The sequence below is a fragment of the Cynocephalus volans genome, chromosome 8, assembly GCF_027409185.1.
Source record: "Cynocephalus volans isolate mCynVol1 chromosome 8, mCynVol1.pri, whole genome shotgun sequence".
NCBI classification, from domain to species: domain Eukaryota; kingdom Metazoa; phylum Chordata; class Mammalia; order Dermoptera; family Cynocephalidae; genus Cynocephalus; species Cynocephalus volans.
In genome coordinates, this window is record NC_084467.1 from 112,945,415 (window position 1) to 112,970,384 (window position 24,970).

Genomic DNA, 24,970 nt, shown 5'->3' on the forward strand with positions numbered 1-24,970 from the left:
AAAATGTCACTTGTTCCTGGTCTTGGAAATCTGAGGTGATGGTGATATGATATTAAAAAAAGGTAAGAAGAATAAAATTTGGGGTAAATATGGTCACCTTTATAAGAGATGATACCATCACAGATCTCTTTGAAGATCTGGGCTAGGCGGGCTGCCCGAGCCACTTCAATGTTTTCCTCTGCAGCTGCCAACCGTCTTGTTCGAACAGATCGAGCTGTCTGCAGGGCAGAGAACTGGGTCATGAAGACGTCTGGAAGGACAAAGTGAAAATTAGTTTCAAGAAATGAGGACCTCTAATGTGGCTCTCTCTTCCCCAATGGGTTTCTGCCATAAGCTCTATTTTCCTTGAAGTGAGTTAAGTAAATTAGTGGGCACAGAGTTCTTTCTTTCCTCCTTAAAGAAAAATTGGAAATCACTGGAGTTTCCCAGAGACACAAACACTGCAAGAGGGACCATAGCTTAGTGGCCAAACTCTATATAGTGTAGTAACTTCAAAGTCTGGGCTTCAAAATGAGTCTGTCTGCATCTGAATTCTGGCTTCACCATTTACTCTTGTGTGATCTGGGGCAAGTTACTTATCCTATGTCTCACCTTTTAAATGTAAAATAGAAAAAGTGGTAGTAATTCCCTCATGAGGAAATTATGCAGATTAAATAAGATGATGCTTTCAATATGTTTAACTTAAAATGTGTTTTGGTGACTACTTATATGTGCCTGACATATAAGTACTCAGTAAATGATTACTGTCATTATCAGAAGGTTTTTTTTTGGTGGTGGTGGAGGGGGGAGCTGACTGGTATGGGGATCCAAACCCGTGACCTTGGTGTTACCAGTGCCATACTCTCCCAAATGAGCTGACTGGCCAGCCCTATCAGGAGATTTATAGTTGAAATATAAGTTCAAAGAATTTACGACAGTCAAATCATTGAAAGGATATAAGATTTTGGGCAAATTTCTTAATCTGTCTAGTTACCATTCAGCATATTCCCTCACACACCATGCAGAATGTTTCTATCTTCTGAGGGGAAGAAGGAAAGAATTTAAAAAAACCATGATTTTTGGAACACCTTATTTTCAGTTAGAAGGATACTTGCACATACCAGTTCCTCTGCTTTCAGTATTTTCTGGATAATATCTGAACTCAGGAGTGCTGTTACATTATCCACTCATGAAGGTCAGAAAAAGGAAATCTGATGTTTTGTGTGTATAGTGCCCTCAAGCCAGAGGACAGTGTCTGCATATGGGGGAAAATATCTTCAAATTGCTAGTGATGACATTTTTCTCTCCACAGAGCATCTGTCAGCACTATTTACTCTGTCTGCAAGTTATTTTCCAGGTAGGAAGGAATACAGAGGGCCCACTATCTATCTTATGCCTAGTGACTCTTTCAGACTTTAGGTTATGTTTGGGAGGCTGGTGAAAGGGGGTTCTTCCTATTGTCTAGAGTAGAGACAGGAAAGTATAAGAGCTGGGATGGATAGATTATTACTGACTGATGCTTGCAAGTTTAAATTCTAACTTTTTTTTTTTTTGTCCAGAGTAAAAGGAATTTCTGAATAGAATGTTAGTTTGAAAGTAACTAAAATAATCACTTTTGGAACAATCTTATGAAAAAGGAATGTTTCCCATGCCTTACCAGACTTGATATTCCCATCATCTCGGCAGATGCCATTCCATCGGGTATATAATGATGCTGAGTGAATGTTATCACTGGTGTGCTTTACTTCCTCCTGTTTCTGATGAATCTTCTCCCAGTTTCGGACCAAGAACACATGATGCTTTAATACAAAGTTCCTGTAAGGAAGGAAAAAGGGAAGTTCCACTATTCACTAAAAAATTCAATAAACATTTATTACATGTCTACTGTATGTAAGCCACTGTTACATGACATAAGTAAACACTTACAAGAGAAGTAAGCTGTTATAGAGATAATTATATGGTCAAAACATTATTTTATAACTTGATTTTTTTCACATAACATAAAACATTTCCCTATATTATTTACAAAAATCTGGCAAATACCAATTAAAGGCTGCAAAAATTCTGGCAAGTGAAGGAGCCAAGCCAGAGGGCAGATTTATGGAGTATTTGTACAAATTCTAAAGGAAGTTGCCAAGATGAAGTAGGGGCTTAGGATCAGTTCTAACAAGGAGAATGGGACTGGTAGATAATAAAGTCAAAGCTATGTAAGATGCATAGGCTGTGGGCAAACTATGTTAGGAGCACTGCCTCTACACAGATCTCTAAACTTAAATGAGTTATGCATATCTTGACTGGATCCCACACACTTTTGATTCTATTATTTGATTTTCACACTAGTACATATATAAATAGATATGACCTTGGATAAGTGTCAAACTATGGGCCTCACTAAATGGACATTAAACTAATTTGATAGTTCTTGATTTTGTCTGCATATTGGAATCATCTAGGGATCTTTATAAACTACTGATGCCTGGGTTCCGCTTCTGGAAATTCTGGTTTAAGTGGTCTGAGGTGTAATTCCAGCCTTGCGAGTTTTTAAAATCTCCCCATGGTAATGTTGCAGCCAAGTAGGGAACCACTGGATTAGATCATTTCCAAGTTTTTCTGAAACCTAAAATTTCTATGACTCAAAGTGAAATAGGATGAAAGGGGCTAAAATTATAGAAGAGTTATAAATGAGGATAAACTTTTAAAGATATTGGAATGTGTAGTATGGGAGGTTGTAGAATATGTTCCGAGACAATTTGAAAAATAGGACATATTCACTTTGTTTACTTCTGACGGGGACAAATATAGAGAATAGCAGAAATGACCACTAAAGATCCTTTTTATTGCTCTGTTAATATGTCAACAAAGCAGGGATTGTTAATCCTTTCTGTGTCATGGATTCCTCTGGCAGTCTGGGCATTCTTCTCTGAAGAATGATTTTATTTTAAAATTAATTAAAAGGGTTGGCTGGTTAGCTCAGTTGGTTAGAGTGCAACCTCATAATACCAAGGTCACAGGTTCAGATCCCTTTACCAGCCAGCTGCCAAACAAATACACTATAAAATTAACAAAATTTTAAGTAATCTTTTTTTTTTTTTTGGCAGCTGGCTGGTACAGGGATCTGAAAGTAATTTTTAATACTCTGGACTAAAAGAAAACCAAATATACTGAAATACAGGTTTCAAAACACAAAACAAACCCAAAACCACCAAAACTGCGATATGGAGGGCTGGCCAGTTAGTTCAGTTGGTAGAGCATGGTGCTAACACCAACATCAAGGTTTGAGATATAGGCCAGCCACCAAAAATAAAATAAAGTAAAATAAAATAAAAATTGTTACACAGAAATATACATTAATTCTTAATGCATGACAAGATCTAGCTTAACAACCACAGTAATTTCAAGGTAGAGATGAACATAAATGATATTTCAAGATATTATACCTGTTAACATGATATAAGAATATCTGAATACTAATGACAAAGCCATGGAAAATGCTAATTCTCTCTCTACACACACACACACACACACACACACACACACACACACACACACACACACACACACACACACACACACACACACACACACACACACACACACACACACACACACACACACACACACACACACACACACACACACACACACACACACACACACACACACACACACACACACACACTGCCTACAATCATATTTGAGGGCAATGTTAAATTTCCTTCAGTTAGAAATTAGGGATGATAAAGACATAATTATTTTCTTCCATCCAAGTTCACAGGTCCCCTGAATCCTTGGGTTAAGACCTCCTGTATAAAAGAAAATGGATCAACTATACAGAAGTTTAGTAATTTTTTAAACTTACAAGCAAATCACATAATTTAAAAAGAACTCTTTTTACCTCTCTCGATTGGACATTGGCTTCATCTGTAATTGGGGGGTCAATCTTGTTGGGGTGTTGTTTTCACTGGGTTCCTCAGAGAGATGGCCTCTCTGAAAAACAGATGGATCAGATTACAGAAGAAAAAAAAAATCAGAAATCACCTCCAAGAATATTAAAACCTCTCTTAAGATGCCACCCTCTGGTAATTCCCTTATTCCAGTGATTGCCTCTAAGCATTTCATAAGCAGTTTTTGGGGAGAGGCAGGAGATCATTATTCACCCTTTTCTTCAGCTTGTGCTTAGACTTTCTCTTCTCTTTTGATCGTCCAGACTTTTTATGTGTGGACAAAGGCTGGCTGCTTTTGCTGCTGGTGAGTACATTCATGCGTTGACTCTTGCCTCCAATGATTCCTCGACATTTCTCAAAGCCACACTTACAAAGTTGCTTTGAAGGGAAAAAGAGTAATTTACAAATTCTCATTTACAAATTCAATGAGAATTTACAAATTTACAAATTCAACGAGAGTCTCATTTGCAAAGAGGATGCCCGAGCATTTGGATACCCAACTTAGATATGAACTGAGGAATTTGCATATAGAGGAAAATAACTAATTGAGAATATAATAAATAGAAATAGGTTTCCACTCGAGTGGAAAGGAAAGATTAAACTTGAAGAAAACTTCTTCCCCAGGAAAGTTAAGAAAGTTAAGAACTCACTAGAGACCAAAAATGATAGTGCAATCTCTTTCTTCAGAGTTCTGAAACAATAAGCATGACCTATGTATCCCAGATAGGTGGAGTTAAGAGTAAAAAACCATCTTCTCCCATGTATTTCTCAGTAGCTCCAAATCAGTCATGTTTCCTGATAGTCCATGCTATATGGCATTGTAAATGACACAGTCCAACCTCCTTCTTGGATTTGTTATTCTTACCTGTTCTTCAACATTGAAGGAATGAAAGTTGTAGTCATAAGTAAGTTCTGTCCCAGCTGGCATATCTTTAAGAGCATATAGTCCAATTCGGTATACTCCATTAACAGACCTATAAGAGAGAAAAGAACAGAGTTCAAAGCTGGGATTCTTAATACCATGACTGAAAACTAGAAAAACTGGCATAATCACTGATTTCAGAGTTGCTTTCCTTCTGTATCCAATTACTCAAGAATTCTAATAATTTTTTTCTACAAAATATTTTCCAGCATTTGTTATTTCTCCTTTATTCTGACTAAAATCCTGTTTCTGGATTTTTAGGAATGTATGTTGGTATTACTACAAGAGTTTCCTGGCCAATCTCTCCACTTTTAATCTCTCTTCTATTCTACTCAGTCTGTATAATACTGCCAGACTAATAATAATAAACCAATTTTCCTGAAAACATGCTTTATGCTGTCAATTAGAATAGGGGTCTTAACTTTTCCTGCGTGGTATTTGAAGTCCCTCTAAAATATGGATTTAGAGGGCCAGCCCGTGGCTCACTCGGGAGAGTGTGGTGCTGATAACACCAAGGCCGCGGGTTCGGATTCTATATAGGGATGGCTGGTTAGCTCACTGGCTGAGCGTGGTGCTGACAACACCAAGTCAAGGGTTAAGATCCCCTTACCGGTCATCTTTTTAAAAAAAAAAATAAATAAATAAAATAAAATAAAATATGGATTTAGTTTACCTATTAAATAAATTAAAATTACTTCTTATGGCTTACTTATAAAAATCTTCCTGTTCCTACTCATCTCCATCTTTATCATCTGAGTGCCTCTCCTGTTTTATTACATGTAAGTTATTAATGATCTATTATGTAGTGTTCTACATGTTTTATATAATAATTATTTTCATAGTTAACATTTATTGAGTGCTTGTTATTTTGTTGTATTAACTTATTTAATCCTCCTAATAACTATATAAAAGTAGGTACTATTATTAGGTAGTATTATAATGCCCATATTACAAATGAGAAAACAGGTACAGAGAGGCTAAGTACCTTGTCCAAAGTTACATAGTTAATAACTTGGGAAATCAAGTTTCAAATCAAGGCAGTGAGTGTGCCTGCAAAATCTTAGCTACTATGCCATTCTAATAACAGATTATCTTATAAATTCTCAAAACAACCCTATGAAATAGGTATTATGATCTCCATTTTACATATGAAGCATTTATGGCTTAAGAGTTTGTTCATGGTCATACAGCAATTAAGTAGCCTTCAAACACAGGGGATTAAATCCCAAGCTGTTTGACTCCACAGCTTCTCTTCCTTCTTGCCTCCATGCCAGTATGGAATACAACATGGGTTAGCTTGGATACTAATACGTTATATGTAAACCTTCTCTAAACATCTAAAATCTTCAGTGTTTGCTATTCTTTTTTCTGAATTCAGAAAGCATTTTTAGTTTACTCCAGGGCCTGGCAAACTATGACCTACAGGCCAACCCCCCTCCCCACCCCTGTCTTTGTAAATAAAGTTTTATTGGTGCATGGCAACTCCCAAAAAGTTTGCTGACTCCTGATCTATACTATAACAATTTATATTTTTATTAGGGAACTTGCCTAATCACAATATTTTGTAACATTTAAAATTTGATTATATACTGTCTTGTTTTTTTAAAAAATGTGTTTTTGGCATAACTTATATAAAGTAGAATATAGAAATCTTAAATGTACAGCTTGCCAAAATTTTATATATCTCTGTACCTGTATAACTTCCAATCTGAGTCAGTACCCTCCTCACAAAGGATTGCCACTATCCTGACCTCTGTAACTGTGGATTAGTTTTTCCTGTTTTGAACTACAAATAAATGGAATCACACAGAATAAAACCTGGAGTAGATATACTTTTATGCCCAGCTTCTTTTACTCAACATTACATAGCATTGCATGTATCAGTTTGTATCTTTACACTGCTGTGTAGTATTCCATTATAGAAATAGACCTATTCCATTGTTGATAAACATTTGGGATTGTTGCAGTTATTAGCTATTACTAAAAAAATATCTTGTTGACATTCTCATACATATCCTTTGAACATAAACATTCATTTCTGTTGGGAAGGTACTTACAAGTGGGGTTACTGGATATGTTTAACTTTGGTAGGTACTGTCAAATGTTTTTTTTTTAACTGTCAAACATTTTTGAAAATGGTTATACTAATTTACCATTCCACCAGCAGCAATCTAAGAGCATTCATGATGCTCTACACCCTTGCCAAAACAATGTATTGTCAGTCTTTAATTTTAGATATTGTGGAAGATATGTGCTGGTTTTTCAAATTTGGCTTAATATTTCTCTTAACAGCTAATGATATTAAGCACTTTTCAAAGTATGTTTATTGACCACTTTCATATTCTTTTTCAAGTACCTATTTTAAAAATTGGATTGTCTTTCTTTTTCTTTTTTTTTTTTTTTGTGACCGGCCACACCGAGCTCACCAGCCATCCCTATATAGGATCCGAACCCGTGGCGGGAGCGCTGCAGCGCTCCCAGCGCCACACTCTCCCGAGTGTGCCACAGGGTCGGCCCTGGATTGTCTTTCTCTTATTGATTTGTACATTATGGATAAAAGTAAATTCCTTTGTCAGATAAACATATTGCAAATATATCCTCCTTTTTTTTTTTTTTTTTTTGTGGCTGACCTGTACAGGGATCTGAACCTTTGACTTGGTGCTACTAGGTGGCACTTAAAAGATATCTTTTGATGAACAGAAATTTTTAATATTGCCAAATTTAAAATTTTATGGTCAGTGCTATTTATTTCCTTTTTGAGATATCTTTACCTATCCTAAGTCAAAGAAAATATTATCCCATGTTTCCTTCTAGAAACTTGACAGTTTCAACCATGATATTTAGGTCTATGATACATCTTAGATTAATTTTTGTGTGTGCACTAAGATAAGAGCATCTGACTCAAAACAATTTGTTAAAAATCTGTCCTTATACCACTGATTTACAGTATAGGCTTTGTTATATATCAGGTGACAGTACACTTATGGATCTTTGCCTGGATTCTTTCCTTTCACCCATTAATCTATCCCAAGCAAATCCTTACTGTTTTAATTAGTATTCTTTTGTAGTAGGTCTTCCAATCTGGTAGTGTAAGTCCTTAAATAATTGTTCTTCAAGATTATCTTTTTAGGTCCTTTGCATTTCCATGTATAAAGTCATACATGATTTATATATAATATAGGAATCATCTTGACAATTTCCATAAAAACTGAATTTTGATTAGATTTGAATGTATGGAGCTTAACTTAACTTGGTTAAGACTAGATATCCCCCAAATATTGAGATTTAAAAAAAGATCAAAAGTTGGGGTGGCTGGTTAGCTCAGCTGGTTAGAGCACAGCCTTGTAACACACCAAAGTCAAATGTTCGGATCCTGGTACTGGATGGCTACCAAAAAGAAAGGAAAAGACAAGAAAAGAAAACAAAACACAAAACAAAAATAAACCCAAACCAAAAATATTGAGACTTTCAATCCCTAAATATGGCATATTTCTCCATTAATTTAGGTCATATGACAAGAGAAAAAAAAAAAGCCATAATAGGTGATCTTCACTTTCTTCCAATAATGTTTGGTAGTCTGTAGTACAGAGGCACTACAAATTTTCATTAGATTTGTTCCGAAGGACTTATCTTTTATGAAACTATTGCAAATAATAATGTCTAATTTTATTTATTTATTTTTGGCAGCTGGCAGGTTTGGAGATCTGAATCCTTGGCCTTTAGTAATATCTAATTTTAAATTCCACTTTCTACTTGGTTGTTGCTAATATATTGAAATACACTCAAACACATTGATTTTTATAAACTATTTTCTATAAATCTTGCTAAATTCACTTATTTATGGTAGTATGTAGATTTTTATTTCCATGTGTATATCATGTCATTTACAAATGACAGTTTGCTTTTTCTGCCTCTTGAGATGATTTATGGTTTCTTGACTCTATTTTGTTAATATGGTAATAAATCACCTTTAAATTTGAATGTTAAACCTACCATTCCTGTAATAAATCCCACATGGTCATGATGTATTAACCTTTTAAAATATTCCTAGATTTTATTTGCTGATATTTTATTTAAGATTTTTGTGTCTACATTCATGGGAGATATTGGCCTCTATTTTTTCTTTCTTTTAACATCCTGGTTAAGTTTTGGATGAAGGTTATGCTAGCCTTATAAAACCGAAGAGTTTATATTAGATTGGTAAGTATTGGTATGTTTTAATTATAGACTCAATTTTTTTGGTAGACATTCAGATTTTCTATTTCTTCTTGCGTCATTTTTGGTAAGCTGTATTTTTCAAAGAAATTTGTTCATTTCATTTAACTTAAATATAAAGTTGTTCAGGAAAATGGATAAAAAACTGGTGAATTCATACAAAGGAATATTAGTCCACAATAAAAAGCAACAACCACTAATGTTTGCAACAACATGGATGAATTACAAAAACATTGTGCTAAATGAAAGAAACCAGACACAAAAGAGTACATACACATGAGATTCTAGAATAAGCAAAACTAATCTGTGGTGATAGAAATCAGATCAGTGCTTGCCTTGGGAGGTGGGGAGATCAAATGTGAAGAGGCAGAAGGGAACTTTCTGAAATGATGGAAATGTCCTATATTTTCATAAGGGTGTGGGTTACATGGGTACACACATTTGTAAAAACTGATGGAAATGTACACTTAAAATCTGTGTATTTCTAGGGCTGGCCAGTGGCTTGGGAGAGCATGGTGTTGATAACACCAAGGTCAAGATCCCCATACCAGCCAGCTGCCAAAAAAAAAAAAAAAAAAAAAAACTTGTGCATTTCTCTGTATGTGAATTATACCTCGGTTTAAAAAAAAACGTACAGAGAAAAATTGTTCATACTTTCCTTATGTTCTTTTTAAAATTGTTTTTTAGATGCAATGTTTTCCTTCTCAATTAGGTTCTAATCTCCTTAAGGGAAGAGATCTCATATTTCACTTATTTTTATTTCTCTTTGTGATACATCCACTGGGCAATAATAAAGATGGAATATAGATTGGCTGAACAAACTGACACAACCCATGTAACACAGTGCCTAGCACACAGTAAGCACTCAGTAAATATTAAGTATCATCATCATCATTGCTATTTTTTTGGGGAGTGAGTAGTTAGGATGAAGTGAAGAGACAGGAGGAGCTTACTCCACTTGGAGAATCTGGTATAATGGGGAGGTGCCTGAGCTGTTTTGTGTCAGCTGACTGATCCCATGGAAAGATCAATCTCTGGCTGCCCTCACTGCCTTCTCTTCTGCTTGATTCTTGGCTCACCTTCTCCTGCTTCCTTACCATTTCTGCATTTCACAATTTGGGTCACAGCTGTGGTTGATGAATCGGGCTTCATTTCCCATACGGTAACTGTCAATCACCATCCCGCTGTCCAGGTTCAGGCAGTAGTGGTCACTGTGATTATGATACTGTTCAATCATCCTGTTTCTAAAGAGGAGAGAAATGATTGAAAGTCAGTTAATGATTAAGTTGAAAGTAAATTCCAAATCTTCCATCTTCCATTCTAATCTTGTACCTTTGCCTTTTAACTGGAGTATCATCATTTACACCATACCTGAACTCCTGTTCACTGACAACCTCTCCTAGGTATTCAATGATGAACTGCCCAGCTTTTAGGGGTTCTTTGGTTCTGATTCCCCAGCCTTTTTCCTCAGCTCGAAATCGTTCTAGACATTGCACCCACTCATGCCTCTGTATCCTCTGGTTACAGCATTGCTCACCACATGGGCAAGTGTTGGGGGAACACTCAGCAAAGATCATTCTAGAAAGAAAGGGAATAATTGTACATCAATTTACATAATACTTGCCTTAATGCACCCATTTTTTATTTTATAAAAAATTTAAAAATTGAATACACGAAATAAATTTTTATTTTAACGAAAGTAGACAAATCACTAAGATTAATATATAATTCAAAAATTAATAATAATCAGAATTTCCAAGTCAGTTTGCAAACACTGAATACTTCCTACTCAGGATCCTGGATAAACATGATCATATTTATCTGTGCTAAGAATAAATGAACTGTGACCCAGAGAAGAATAAATAATTTGATGATTACATCGCATTCTTATTTTGAAGCAGCTCATGGCCATTTATAGACTTAAAAAAAAAGTTGTGGTAAAATACATAAGATTCACCATTTTAACTTTTTTTTTTTTAAATTGGCAGATGGCAGATACATGGGTGGAACCTTGGACCTTAGTGTTATCAGCACCACACTCTAACCAACCAACGTAACCAGCCAGCCCATCTTAACCATTTTTAAGTGTATAGTTTGGTGGTATTAAGTACCTTCACTGTCATTATTTTACTGGAAGTATTTATAGGTTCAGATACTTCATTAATGGAAATGGCATTTCTAATCTATATGACTAGCTGAACATGGTAGATGAAAATTGTTATGCATGTCTTCTTGCTGCTTTCTTTTTAAAAATTTCTAGATCTTTTATAGGAGTCATTTAGTTTTGGTATATGGTTTAGAATCTCATTTAGGTGGTTAAGCATGGTTAAAACAAGGAAGGATCAAGAAAATAATGGTGGATCAAAATATGTTATAATCGTAACTTTAAAATCCTGTAAAGGAATTATATACCAGTTTACACTTTAAAGTATTTCAGAGTCATCTAATTTATTCTTCACAAAAATATCATCCTTATTCTAAAGGACAAACAGCACACAGTGTCAAATCATATAAATGAGCAGTAAGCAGAAAAAGTATCCATTGGATTATTCTTCAATTTAAGAGAATCGGCTTCAGTTGTAAAGGAGACACTGTCTTACTGCCAAATTCAACCACATTTTACTCTATTCTTTCTTTTGCTGATTTCTTTGCTACAGGAATACTGTTGAATACCCCTCCTGAAAATGTCCTTTTTTTTTTTAGCTTTCCTGATCTTTTTGATACTGAATTTCCCACCTTGCAGATAATAGTTCCTGTTTTTTTGGAAAGGGATACTTTTTTCCTCTCTGCCTTGCATGGTACACTCCTTTTCTTTAGAGAGCTCATTCATTCTCACAGTATCAGCTGTAAGTCCCCACTCATAATACTCCATCCATATTTTCATAATAACTCATATAACACACACAACAATAAACTTTAGGGAGTTTAAAAAAAACCTTAAAGCATAATATAAGAATACCAAGATAAGGAGAGACTTAAATTTTAAAAAATTTCTGCCAGGGAATCATTCAGAGGTTGCTGAAATTTTGTGATTTCTAGAGTTGAAGGCATTGAAATATATTCCATTATCCTGATATTTAACCAGGATAGGGATGGCTGTTCAGGTCAATTGGTTCAAGTGTGGTGTTATAACACCAAGGTCAAGGGTTCAAGTCCCTGTACTGGCCAGCTGCCAAATAAATAAATAAATAAACAAAAATATATATATATCTAGGCTGGAGAGCTCTGTCTCTCATGTAGTGAGATTAAGGTTAAAAAAACAGTCATTGGGAAATGTATTAGTTTGATTGACTTAACTAGCTTTGAAGGTCAGACCATTTGCTGTGAATAGAGGTGGAGTTTTCATATGAAAGATGTGTTCAAACTATGAACAAGTAAGCCTTGGAGGCAAGGCAGATGATCTCACTTTTGGGGATCAAGAATTTGAGGACCTATGGCTCTTCTGGAGCAAAAGATGAAGGATATTAGAGGTTCTCATTGGTGGACAAGTGGAAGTGAACCAAACTCGTTCACAAAAGAGCCTAGACAGGACCTAATAGGGAGTTAGACAGGAACTCTGAGGTTTAGTTTAGGGCCTGTAAACTCTGACAGTGATCACTACTAGTGACATTATAAGTCTTACAAGGCAATATACTTTTATCTTCTCTGAAGTATTGTTTTGTTATATACCATGTCTGCAGTTGTGGAGAGCTGAAGAGTAGACTTTATCCACTTTGTAGTCAAATGGGTACAGGGATAAAAAGCAACTTGAAATGAATTACAAGATTTTGCTCTAGGTAATGAGGAATGCTCTGGAGAAGCAATGGGCTTGATATGGATGGTATAAAGAAATGACAACACACCAACAGAAGATTTGTAGAATGTATAAACAATGTTGCTAATTCCTAGAAATTGTTTGGAAGAGAGAGGCCCAAGGAGAAAGACTGGATTTCCTCCCAATTAGAGTAGTTGAGGACTCAGTTGAGGTTTGAAATTTGAGAAAGGGAACCTTATCTTTATTTTTAAAAAGATGACTGGTTAGGGGATCTTAACTCTTGACTTGGTGTTGTCAGCACCATGCTCACCCAGTGAGCTAACCGGCCATCCCTATATGGGATCTGAACCCATGGCCTTGGTGTTATCAGCACCACACTCTCCCAAGTGACAGATTGAAGTCTGGCTTGAGGAAGTAACCGCCTGAGCTAAAGCCGACCCCAACACACTCTCCCAAGTGAGCCACAGGCTGGCCCGGGAACCTTATTTTGTATCCATTCCAATAAGAGGAACAGAAGTTACATGCACACACAAATTGTGCACACACACACACAGACACACAGTAAAAAACAAAAGGAAACTAAGCAAATTAAAAATGGCAGTGAAGGGGAGTTAAAATTATATTATTTCACTTTTTTTCTTCTTTTGATTTTTTGGGCGTTGAATTTTTAAGAATAAAAAAAATAATAATAATTACCGGCCAGTTGCAAAACAAAAACCAAAAAAAAAAACCTTTCTATTTTTCTAAATTTTTCAGAGTGGATATTTAAAATTATAAAAGGGTAAGTTTCTTCTCCTCTAACAATAAAATTTAATTGATCAAAAAATTTAAGGGAAGGAGGATTTTAAGGCCACAATCTCTATATATTATATCTCCCTCCTCTCCAAACTCCCAAAATGGTACAAAGGGTACATATAGGTGAAAATAACTGAAAAAAGAGAAAAATACCTATTTATTGTTACTTAAAATTGAATATGGGGACAGTTGCTTCAATAAGAAGCTACTATAAGGGCTGGCCGGCTAGCTTAGTTGGAGCACTGTTATAACACCAACGTCAAGGTTTGGATCCCTGCACTAAAAATAAAAAGAAGCTATTATATCTTTTCTTACAATTAAATAAGTATGTCACTTTTAACATTATCCTAAGTCCTGTTTATAAAATCTTAACTAATCTGCAAATGTATTTTGTATATCTACAGGTAATACTTGCTCAAAGTTATAGAGAAAATTAGTTCACAGTTTTAAGTCTGGTGTTTATATGGAAAGGAACAATGAATGCTGAGACATAACGTTAAAAGTTTAACTTTTGAAACTTAAGGACAAGTTTTAAAAACAGTTATTTGAACTAATTATAAAAACCTATTATCTGTTTTTAAAAATGGTCCTGAATCAAGTGTTTCTTGGGCCACTTGCAAGTGAGTACAATTCTACAGCAGTCTTACATAGATGTGAAGCAGATCCTGTAGATCCTTTTGCTCAATGTGCATGGCCCTCACCCCCACCAAAATATTTACAGAATCTTGAATAAAATGACAGAGAAGACAAAGTTACCCTACATTTTAGGTAGCTGAATCTTTTCTACTGACTGGTCGGTACAGGGATCGAACCTGGGACCTTGGTGTTATCAACATCACACTCTAACCAACTGAGCAACATGCCAGCCCATTTAACTGAATCTTTATGTGGGTTACTTTTAATTATGTAAGTAGGCATCCATTAAACAATGTATTTCATTTTTTCTTAGGTATTTATGGATTTATCAGTTCATTAGATGTATGACTATGTAGTAATCATGTTCCCATGACAGAGTTGGAAGCATGTATTTGAGGGTTTGTTTTTCTTTCTGACTTAGGGGGATGTTTTTCTTTTTGAAGAAAGGCAACACAATGTGAAAGATAAATGTGATATACCCATACTATCAGAAATGAAATAATGTAGTTTGTAAGGTAAATATCCAAATTTCAAGTGATTAAAAAAACTCTAACTGCTTATACCAATTAGCAGTGCAGGACAGTGGAAAGAACATGGCTTTTGTTTTTTGGGGGTTTTTTTTGGTGGCTGGCCAATATGAGAATCTGAACCCTTGACCTTGGTGTTACAACACCTTGCTCCAACCCTCTAAACAACTAAGCTAACCAGCCAGCCTAGAACCTGACTTTTTTTTTTTTTTTTTTTTTGTGACCGGCCGCACCGTGCTCAGCCAGTGAGCGCACCGGCCATCCCTGTATAGGATCCGAACCCGTGGTGGGAGCTCTGCCGCACTCCCAGCGCCGCACTCTCCCAGTGCGCCACGGGGTCGGCCCTAGAACATGACTTTTGGATCAAACAGATGAGGGATCAAATTCTCCCTGTCACTTAAGTGTTGTATAACATGGAGCAATTTATTGTCCAAATTTTAGGTTCCTTCATCTAGAAAATGTAAAAACGTCACCTACCTCATAGGACTATTGTCAGAAAGAGAGGAACTAACCAATGAGGCTGTATCTACATTATGGTAATTTCATAGACAATAATACTATGTGAAAAAACATGGTAATGTTGGCATCTAAAGAAACACACATTTAAACAACTTTAAGGACATAAACTTCTAAATACTGGAATAATAAATATAAATGAAATACTAAAGCACCAAAAATAAATTGGGATGTGAATATGTACAGTAGATAGAACTAAGGGGAAATATGTATATTTACATATTTGTAGTGATACCACACTAATTAACTGAATATTTTATAGAATATCTGATAGCATAAAATAAGATATATAGAGATGTTCATATATTTGTACAGGTAATTCTTGTCAGAATATACTCTAAGGGTTAGGAAAAAAAGAAATCTACACAAAGAGTTGCACAGTAATGTCATTTTTAATAGCAAAACATTGGAATAACTTAATGACTAACAACAGAAGAATGGCAAATTATGGCATATCAACCTGATAGACCACGGACTATGACACAGATCCTAAAAATGATGAGCTTGCAGGTCACACTGATACATAAAAGTGTATATTTAAAATATCTGTGAGGGGCTGGCAGGTTAGCTCACTTGGTTGGAGCATGGTGCTGATAACACCAAGGTCAAAGGTTTGGATCCCTGCACCGGACAGTTTCTAAAAAATAAATAAATAAAAAGATAAAATATCTTTTTAAGATAAAAAACTCTTTTTTTACTCTTTTTAAGAGTAAAAAAATCACTGCACAAAACACTATCTGTACTACCAGCTATTACCACTATGTGAAACTGTATGTATGTATGTATGCATGCATGCATGTATGTATGTATGTATGTATATGTATGTATGTAATGATAAGATATGAGTTTATATGATGTAAGTAAGGTAGAATTTCCCAATGGGCATGCTGAAGCAGAAGGTATTAAAACACCGTCCCACAGGAGAGCTGACTAGAGACTGGGGAAGCTAGTTGTCTTTGGACAGGACATCTACCTAGAATAGACAGTATTATTGTGAAGTTCACTGGTTCTTTTCTGCTGTAAATTTGACTATGTTACTAAAATCTACAAATTCTATCTTCACTTCGTTTCTACTAAACATTTCAATTCTGAAATCTCTATGTTATTCAATCTATATGGTCCCAAATCAAAATCATAATTCTAATCTCCAAATCAGTGAGATCCCACACTTTCTCTTATGGTAGCATTACCATCTCTCATTAGCATCATTGATTCAACTGACATGTGCATGTCCCCTATAGGCCAATGGTTTATTAACACAGTTTTCCTGTAAGATATATCATGCCCTTCCTCTTCACTCTCACTGCCACTGTCCTACTCTACTCCCTCATTATGTCTACCATATATTGAGAGCTAAGAAGGTGCCAGGACTATGCTTAATACCTAATGAACACTGTCTCATATCCCCAGATACCCCCCATAAAGAAGGTATTATTTTTATCTCAGGGCTTAAATAACTTTCCCTAAGTCTAGTAAGTAGTAAAAGGATTTAAACGCAGGTACATAAGACTCTAAATCTCACTCTTTTACCAAAAAAAAAAAAAAGGCTGGCAGATTAGCTCAGTTGGTTAGAGCATGCACCAAGGTCAAGTGTTCAGATCCTCTTACCGGCCAGCCATGCCCCCCAACCAAAACAAGAAACCCCCCCCCAAAACCCCAACTCATTCTTTTTCTGTTACTCTATTCAGCCCATCAATTAGGTTTTATATACCTTTGTGCAACTTCTTGAGGGGAAACGAAAGAGCCTATATAACTTTTCCTTCCAAAGGAAGTGTTGCATATATATCTTAATACCTGCCTATGCTTTAGAGGAATCGGTTTAGTATATACAGTACCTATTGAGGCAGTCTTCCACACAGCCTCTCCTGGTATCATCATCTGGCTTCTTACAGTTACAGGTGGTAGCTTCGTAACCAGAAAGGGGTTTGACATCAACATAGACATCTTGAGAAGAGAGCAAAGAATAGTTTGTGAACATATGGGATAATTTTTCAAGTTCCAGGGTAAGAAGAACATCAGTTGTATAGAGGCAGGAAAAACAGTTTCCAAGTTACTCACTTGAACGGATTTTTTTATATAGTGGGACATCTGGCTTTTTGTATAGCTAGAACAAAAAAAGAAAAATCATGATATAGCATTTAACTTCAAATGCCTGAGAGTGGCATCAATCACTAAAAATACAGGAAATTATCCAGGTGCTCTGCTCGGATGGAAATATTTACAAGACTTTCTGGGTTGGATACATTTCAGGGAAACTGCTGGTGTGATCAGTTTTTACTCCTAAATAAAAGGTGAGAGAGAATAAGATTCAACAGAGGAAGCATTACATTGTTTATAGACGGCTGACAAGTTAGCTCAGTTGGTTAGTGGGGTGTTATAACACTAAAGTCAAGGGTTCAGATCCCTGTACGGGCCAACTGCCAAAAAAAAAAAAAAAAAAAAGTTTATTGAAATATATTTTGAATTATATGTTTCTTCAGCATGTTGTTGGATAGACTTACATGAAAATTACACTGAGCACCAAAGCCATTCATTGGGACAAATTAAGATTATATTTTCCTCTATCAAAAGTAAGTGAAATGTACATAGGGCCTGTTTAGATGGTCTGGGTAGGTATATGAAATTAAAAAGATAAGTACCCTGGCTTTGCAGTCTGGAAATTATGGGAGTAGACATTTCAAATATTTTTGTCTGTGTGATTGGCCGGTACAGGGATTAAACCCTGAACCTTGGTGTTATCACCAACATTCTAACCAACTGAGCTAACTGGCCAGCCCTCAAATTTTAATTAAGGCAATTAATTTAATGAATAAAAGGGACTGGACAGGCAGGAAAAATGGAACTCTCACATTGTAATAAAGAAGGCATTAGGAAAAAAAAAAAAAAAGAATGCATTAAAAGAGAGGTAGTTAGCCTGCCAGCATTTTGCCACAGAGGACAGTACTAAACAAATAGCAATTTGGACTAAGATTGACTATTTATTAACCTATTGGAATAATCTTATCATCATTTTTCAGTTGGTATATCCAAAACACTCTCTCTCCTTCATTGTTAAAAACTCTGAGGCAAATATCTAACATATTGATACTCTCAGAATTTAAGATGGGCCATCAGAGAAGAGGAATGCAGAGGCGAATGTCAATTGCTTTTGTCTTTCCAAAATTAACCGCTGGTGGCATTTTGGCAAAACTCAGGAGATGGTTCACCTCATTTGCATTACTACTTTTATTTTCTAATGGTTGTTCTCAATAGGGGGCCTCAGGGCTACAACTTAATACAAAAATCACTGAGGGAAACTTTTCAATTAGGGCAGCAAGAAAGAAAAACAGAGACGTCCTATTTTTAGTTACTGATATATTTAAAGATCTTTTAAAAGTACAAGAGTGTTAAACATTTCCCTGCTTCCTTTGGTAGAAGAATATCTTTTGTATGTGAAAAATAAATTCCAAACTGATGGGAAGGAGCCAACAAAAATAAAGCCTGAAATTTCTCAGTGCTGCTGGCAGTACATCTAAATTCTCCTGAGATCTGCATCAAATAGGATTCTTACAGAATAAGAATCTTTGCTACCAAAATAAAAGTCCAGAGTAACAACAAAAGGTTGCCTAGGGAAGCAGGAACTTACTGCTATTTTGCAGTATGAGTGAAGGCAAATAGGTCACATTAAATATGGATGCAAATTCATTTTTCTTAGTCTCTAACCTTCACAGGGACACTTCCCAATACTTCCTAAGATGAAAACATAACAAAGAGGTAGAGAAAAAGACTTGCATTCCAACCCCTCCCTATTTATCATTTAAGAATGAAACCTGGTAAATAGGCTCTCTGTACCTGATTGTGTTTCCACTGCCAGAGGATGTCATAGGGAAGCTGGAAGTCAATTCTCTTTTGTCTTAGATACTTCCCTGAAACAAAAAATACTATCAATTTCAACACCTATAACAAAGAGGGGAGGGGGTTTAAAACAGCCACAAGATCTAATATGCATTGACTAGAAAAATAAAGATTTCTTCATTTTATGGCTTTTCCTACCACCAATTTTTAACTTTAGCTATTCTTTCCCACCATACTTCATGCAATATATAGTATGCTAAAGACATCTTTTAATAGTAGTCTACATAAAACAACTAACACAAGGCTGGCCAGTTTAACTTGGTTAGAGAGCAGCCTTATAATACCAAAATCATGGGTTCAGATCCTAGTACTGACTTGTTGCCAACCCCCCCCCCCCCGCGCCCCCAAAACCAAAAAACTAACACATCAAAATTACTACCAAAAATACACAGGTCATTATGAAGCTAACTAAATACCAAGAATTTTTCAATTATTAAAATTATTAACCATAGAGCATCTGGTACTTACTCTCCATTGTTACACATGATCTAAGGTTGATTAAGAAAGGGGAAATTCCTGCATTTAAATAACTCAAGAGTTTTTCCATGAAAATTTATGATCTGTTAACATTTTTCCTAACTATTGAAACACTACTTTTAAAAGCCAATTTCAAAGCCTCATTCTACCTTAAAAAGCCCTCTCCAACTTCCTTACTCTAATAACCTTTCCGTCCTCTCAAACCCCTATAATACTTAACTTTCTTGCTGCAGGACTTATACTTTTCCTTGTTATTTGGCTATTTGTCCTATAATTCAACACTAGACCAGAAGTGCTCAAAGTGTGCTCTGCTGGCTTCAGGGGATCCAGAGGTTAAAACTATGTAAATAATACTATTGAGATGTCATATGCCTTTTTCATTATGCTGACATTTGCACTAATGGTATAAAACAAGTAGTGCGTAAAAACTGCTTGGCACTGTAGCGTGAATCAAGGCAGTGACACAAAACTGTACTAGGAGTCACTGTATTCTTCCCCATTACATAACTGAGAAAAAAAAAAAAAAAAAAAAAAAAAGGCCAGCATCATTTAAGAATGCTCTTAATGAATAAGTAAAAATTATATTAATATTCCATGTGGCACATGGAAGTATGCATAAAGGATTTCTGCTGCATACTGAAATACTATGGCTGTCTTGAGAAGAATTTATGCAAATGTTTGAATGGCCTGCTGATCTAGTCGCTTATTTCATAGAATACCATTTTTACTTGTAAGAACTGACAAACTACAGTTATTCAGACGTGGGTATTGAAAATGAGCAACATGAACTTGTCACTTCAACAAACACAATTGACTTTATTTGTTGCTAATGACATAATTTGAGATTTATGTGAATTTACTGGAATTTTGGTAAACTTGTACGTACTACTGTAAGCTTCTTGGTTTTCCAATACTTAGGTCTTTCTGATAAAATTAATGGTGATATTAACAAATGTGAATTTTTTTGGATACATACAAGGAATGGAAGAGCTACATAATTCAGTAATCAGTATTTTTCAATGGTCAACACATGAAGTGATAAAATCATACATGGGTAAACTCTTCAAACCGAAAGAGATCCATAGATTTTAATGTAACTGAGTACCAAAAAAAAAAAAAAGGCTCATTGACTTCAGACTCCACATTGCAACTAACCTGAAGGAACTATCACATTTATACTTATGGTACAATATCAAAGAAGCACATCCACAATTATCTGAAATTGCTATTAAAACACACCTCTCTTTTACAATTACATATCTGTGTGAGGTCAGATTTTTTCATCTATTTAAACCAAAATAAAGGCCGGCCCGTGGCTCACTCGGTAGAGTGCGGTGCTGATAACACCAAGGCCACGGGTTCGGATCCTATATAGGGATGGCCGGTTTGCTCACTGGCTGAGCGTGGTGCTGACAACACCAAGCCAAGGGTTGAGATCCCCTTACCGGTCATCTTTTAAAAAAAAAAAAAAAAAAAAAACCAAAATAACATCACAACAGACTAAATACAAAAACAGATCAGAAAATCTAGTGTCTTCTATTAAGCTAAACATTAAAGAGATTTGCAAAAATACAAAATAAAGTCACTTTTCTCACTAAAATTTTGTTTGGTAAAAAATTTATGTTAACATGTAATATGTAATAAGTTTATTGATTGGACAAAACTGATGCACAGATTACAGGTATCTCTAGTAGGAAAGCACTTATGGAAGTAAGGTAATGTTATAAGATTCCAGATGGTTACAGCTGGTGGAAGACTAGAGTCCACTTGTTGATCGGGAACCATAAGGTAAATGTATAACTATGAAGTATATACTAAAAAAGTGAAAACAACTCAATGGGGAAATAAATCTTGGTACATACAAATAATGAAATATTATGCTGCTATTGCAACAAAATGAGGTATATATGTACTCATATGGAAATATAGCATGTTCTCCAAATTGTAGAACAGTATTATAACATAAGCTCATTTCTGTGAATATTAAAAAGAAAAAAAAATTTAAATACCTATACATGGTGGGGATTGACTGGGAAGGGGCATGAGGAAGCTTTGTGGAATGATGGTAATGTTATTAAGAATGATTTGGGTTAGACAGCTGTATGCATTTTTAAAAACTCAGCAAATGTACATTTAAGATTTCTGTATTTTACTGATGGTAAATTCACCTCAAAAGAAAAACCTATAAACAAATATTAAGGTCTTGGTTCTGGTATATATGCTGAAATACTGAGGGGAAAGGAAGTATATCAGTGTCTGAAATTTACTTTGGAGCATATCCAAAACTAAGAAGAATTAACAAATGTATAGAGAAATGTATAGACACATATATGATTTATCAAATTATGTAAAATGTTAATGATAGAATTTAAGTGGTGGGATATTGTGTGTTCATTGTAAAAGTTTTTTCAACTTTTTTGTGTGGTAAAACATTTCACAATAAATAGTTGGAAAAAACAGCTATCTATGTTTAGGGAAAAATTTGAAAGGGTATATGCTAAACTATTATATCTTTGGGGATGGGCTTCATCTTTATTTATTAATTATTACTAATTTTGGGGGGGCAGCTGACTGGTACAGGGATTCAAACCTGTGAGCTAGGTGTTACACGGCTGTGCTCTAACCAACTGAGCTAACCTGGCCAGCCTGGCTTCATCTTTTAATTCACACTTTTTTATTTAAAGATTTTTTTTATTTTTACAATGACAATGTACTCACAGATTCTTTTTTTTGGTGGCTGGTTGGTACAGGGATCGAACCCTGGACCTTGGTGTTATTAGCACCATGCTCTAACCAACTGAGTTAACCAGCCAGTCCTTCACTGACTCTTAATAAAGGTAAATGTAAATTTTTAAAAAGTCAAAACTGGTCCTCAGAAGATACGACAAATCTCTTAATGAAAATGGTGGCTGACCTGTAAGAGGATCTGAACCCTTGATCTTGATGTTACTAGCAACATGCTCTAACCAAGTGAGCTAACTGGCCACCCCAACTCCTTTCTTTGCCAAAACATGTTTTTTCCAAAGAGAGTGTAAAAGAGTAAAAGAGTAGATGGAAAATTCTGATTTTTTTTTTTTGGCAGCTGGCCAGTACAGTGAATTTTTTTTAAAAAGAATACTTTTTCTTTCTCTTCCTAGGGAAGAAGACATCCATATCTACTACAATTAACCTCACAGACACAATTTTACAACAGCCCAGTATCTTGAGGTTTTCCCTAGCATCACTTCTCCACAGGTGGTGCAAAGCTTTTGCCAGCATTATTCCACCTTTCTAATCCATATACTGAGAGCTAGGAAAAAAATGTCAGGTCTGCCATTCCTTTCCTGGAACATTTCTGAAACCAGTTGCTCAATATCCATGGGAGATTAGTTTCAGGACTCTCATCAAAAATCTGAGGATGCTCAAGTCCCTTATATAAAATGGTGTAATATTACCATAGAACCTATGCATATCCTCCCATATACTTTAAATCGTCTCTAGATTACTTATACCTAATACAAAGTAAATGCCATGTAAATAGTTGTTATATTGTACTGTTTTTTATTTGTATTATTTTTTATTGTTGCATTTTTATTCTTAATTTTATTTTTAAAAATATTTTTGATCCGTGGTTGGTTGAATCCCTGGATAAGGAAACTGGATATGCAGAGTCAACTGTAATTCAATCCTGCGCAGTGAGACCCACCTAAAGAGATTTTCTAGATCAACTTCAGCTGGAGACGATGCCCAAGGGGAACCTACTCAGGAGCTTGTCGCTTGGAAACAATGATTCTTTAGTTAATTTCCACTTAAAAAATGGAAAAGAAAAACCAATTTCTACCCATCTGAAAATCAGATGAAATAAAATCTTTTGTGGGTTTTTCTTATCATTGTAGTAGCAGTGAGTCTTGAGATAGTCCTGTCACTGATCACTAGGGAAGGAGCAAGGAAATTCTTTGATGCCCTACGAAATAAAATTGAATTTATAGTGTTAAATAACAATTATCAGAGGCCAATGTTTTGAACTAAATTCCTGTACTAGGCCCCAAAAGACCAGACTAAAAATCCAAATGGAGTCACCCCTGCTATGTTTCATTTCACTGAAGTTGTGGACTAAACTTGGGAAAAGTCAGGAGAAAGATGTAATAGTCAATTTCCTAATAGGCCAGATTAAATCTTCAATAGGTATGGGAATGAAGTTCCCTCTGCTTTAATCCTTACACAAAAGAGAGACCTATAAGCTGGCTAGTCAGCTCAGTTTGTTAAAGCATGGTGCTGGTAACACCAGGGTACAGGGTTGGATCCCTGTATGTGCCAGCTGCCAAGAAAAAGAAAAAAAAAAAGTAACTTTGAAATGACCAATCTGATTTTTGTTATTTGTTTCTGCTTTTATCAGCTTTTTCTGTCTCTAAAGCCTTTGTTATTTGTAATAAACTTTGGAGCATTTCTCTGACTGTCGAATGGTGCTTCCTGGATTGATCCTGACATTTGGCTCCAAATAAACTTTACAAAATTATTTCTTCCTTGACAGCCTTAATTTCGGTCAATAATGGGATCAAAGTCATTTTAAGGAAGGGACTACAGGAAATTTAGTGTTAACTCTGAAATCTAAAAGGGGAAAGTCCATGCTGATTTTCTTTTCCAAAATCAATCCTAGTATGAAGGGGAAATAAACAAAAGGACTTGGTGGTTGCTATGGTTTGAACATTCCCCCAAGAGCATGTTGGGGCCTGATCCCCATTGTAACAATATTAATAGGGTGGGAAATCAGACTCTCATATTATTTGCAAGGTGGAGCCTCTGGGAGGTGATCCTGAGAACTCTGTCCTCATGAATGGATTAACCCATTCATTGGATTAACGGGCCAATGGTTTAGTGGGTTATTAGGGAGTAGATTGAGGGCTTCATAAGGAGAGGAGGAAGGCATGTGAATAATGCTCTCTTGCTGAGCCCTCACCATGTGATTGCCTGCATCACCACAGGACTCTAGAAAGTTTCCACCAAGAAGGCCCTCACCAGATGTGGCCCCCTAGACCTTGTACTTCCCAGCCTCCAAAACTGTAAGAAATAAAAAACTTTTTTCTAATGAATTACCCAGTTTCAGGTAGTCTGTTATAGCAACAGAAAACTGACTAATTCAGTGGTGGAAAATCTCCACAGAAAAGTTCCACTGTTAATCAGGTGGCTATACAAATGAGGAAATCAAAGGAGAGGAAGGTACTCAATAATAAAAAGGAGAAAGATAATGGCTTTGCCTCTCCCTATTTCAAGAGAATATCCTAAAATCTGAGAAAAACTTGGCTTTTTAAAAAGAATTATGGTGACTGCCTTC

General features: G+C 35.6%; 1 protein-coding gene across 3 annotated transcripts in view; it reads right to left on the bottom strand.

The window, feature by feature from the left end:
• Positions 1–24,970, bottom strand: part of ASH1L (ASH1 like histone lysine methyltransferase) — a 186,468-nt gene that overhangs the window by 11,642 nt on the left and 149,856 nt on the right. For all 3 annotated transcript variants that reach the window (XM_063106540.1, XM_063106539.1, XM_063106541.1), the window contains 10 exons: positions 19,120–19,193; positions 17,347–17,392; positions 17,124–17,232; positions 10,432–10,638; positions 10,158–10,304; positions 4,789–4,897; positions 4,137–4,301; positions 3,875–3,966; positions 1,637–1,794; positions 98–250 (listed from right to left, as the gene is read on the bottom strand). In XM_063106540.1, the coding sequence (XP_062962610.1) occupies positions 98–250; positions 1,637–1,794; positions 3,875–3,966; positions 4,137–4,301; positions 4,789–4,897; positions 10,158–10,304; positions 10,432–10,638; positions 17,124–17,232; positions 17,347–17,392; positions 19,120–19,193 (1,260 nt within the window). The remainder of the gene's footprint in view (positions 1–97; positions 251–1,636; positions 1,795–3,874; positions 3,967–4,136; positions 4,302–4,788; positions 4,898–10,157; positions 10,305–10,431; positions 10,639–17,123; positions 17,233–17,346; positions 17,393–19,119; positions 19,194–24,970) is intronic.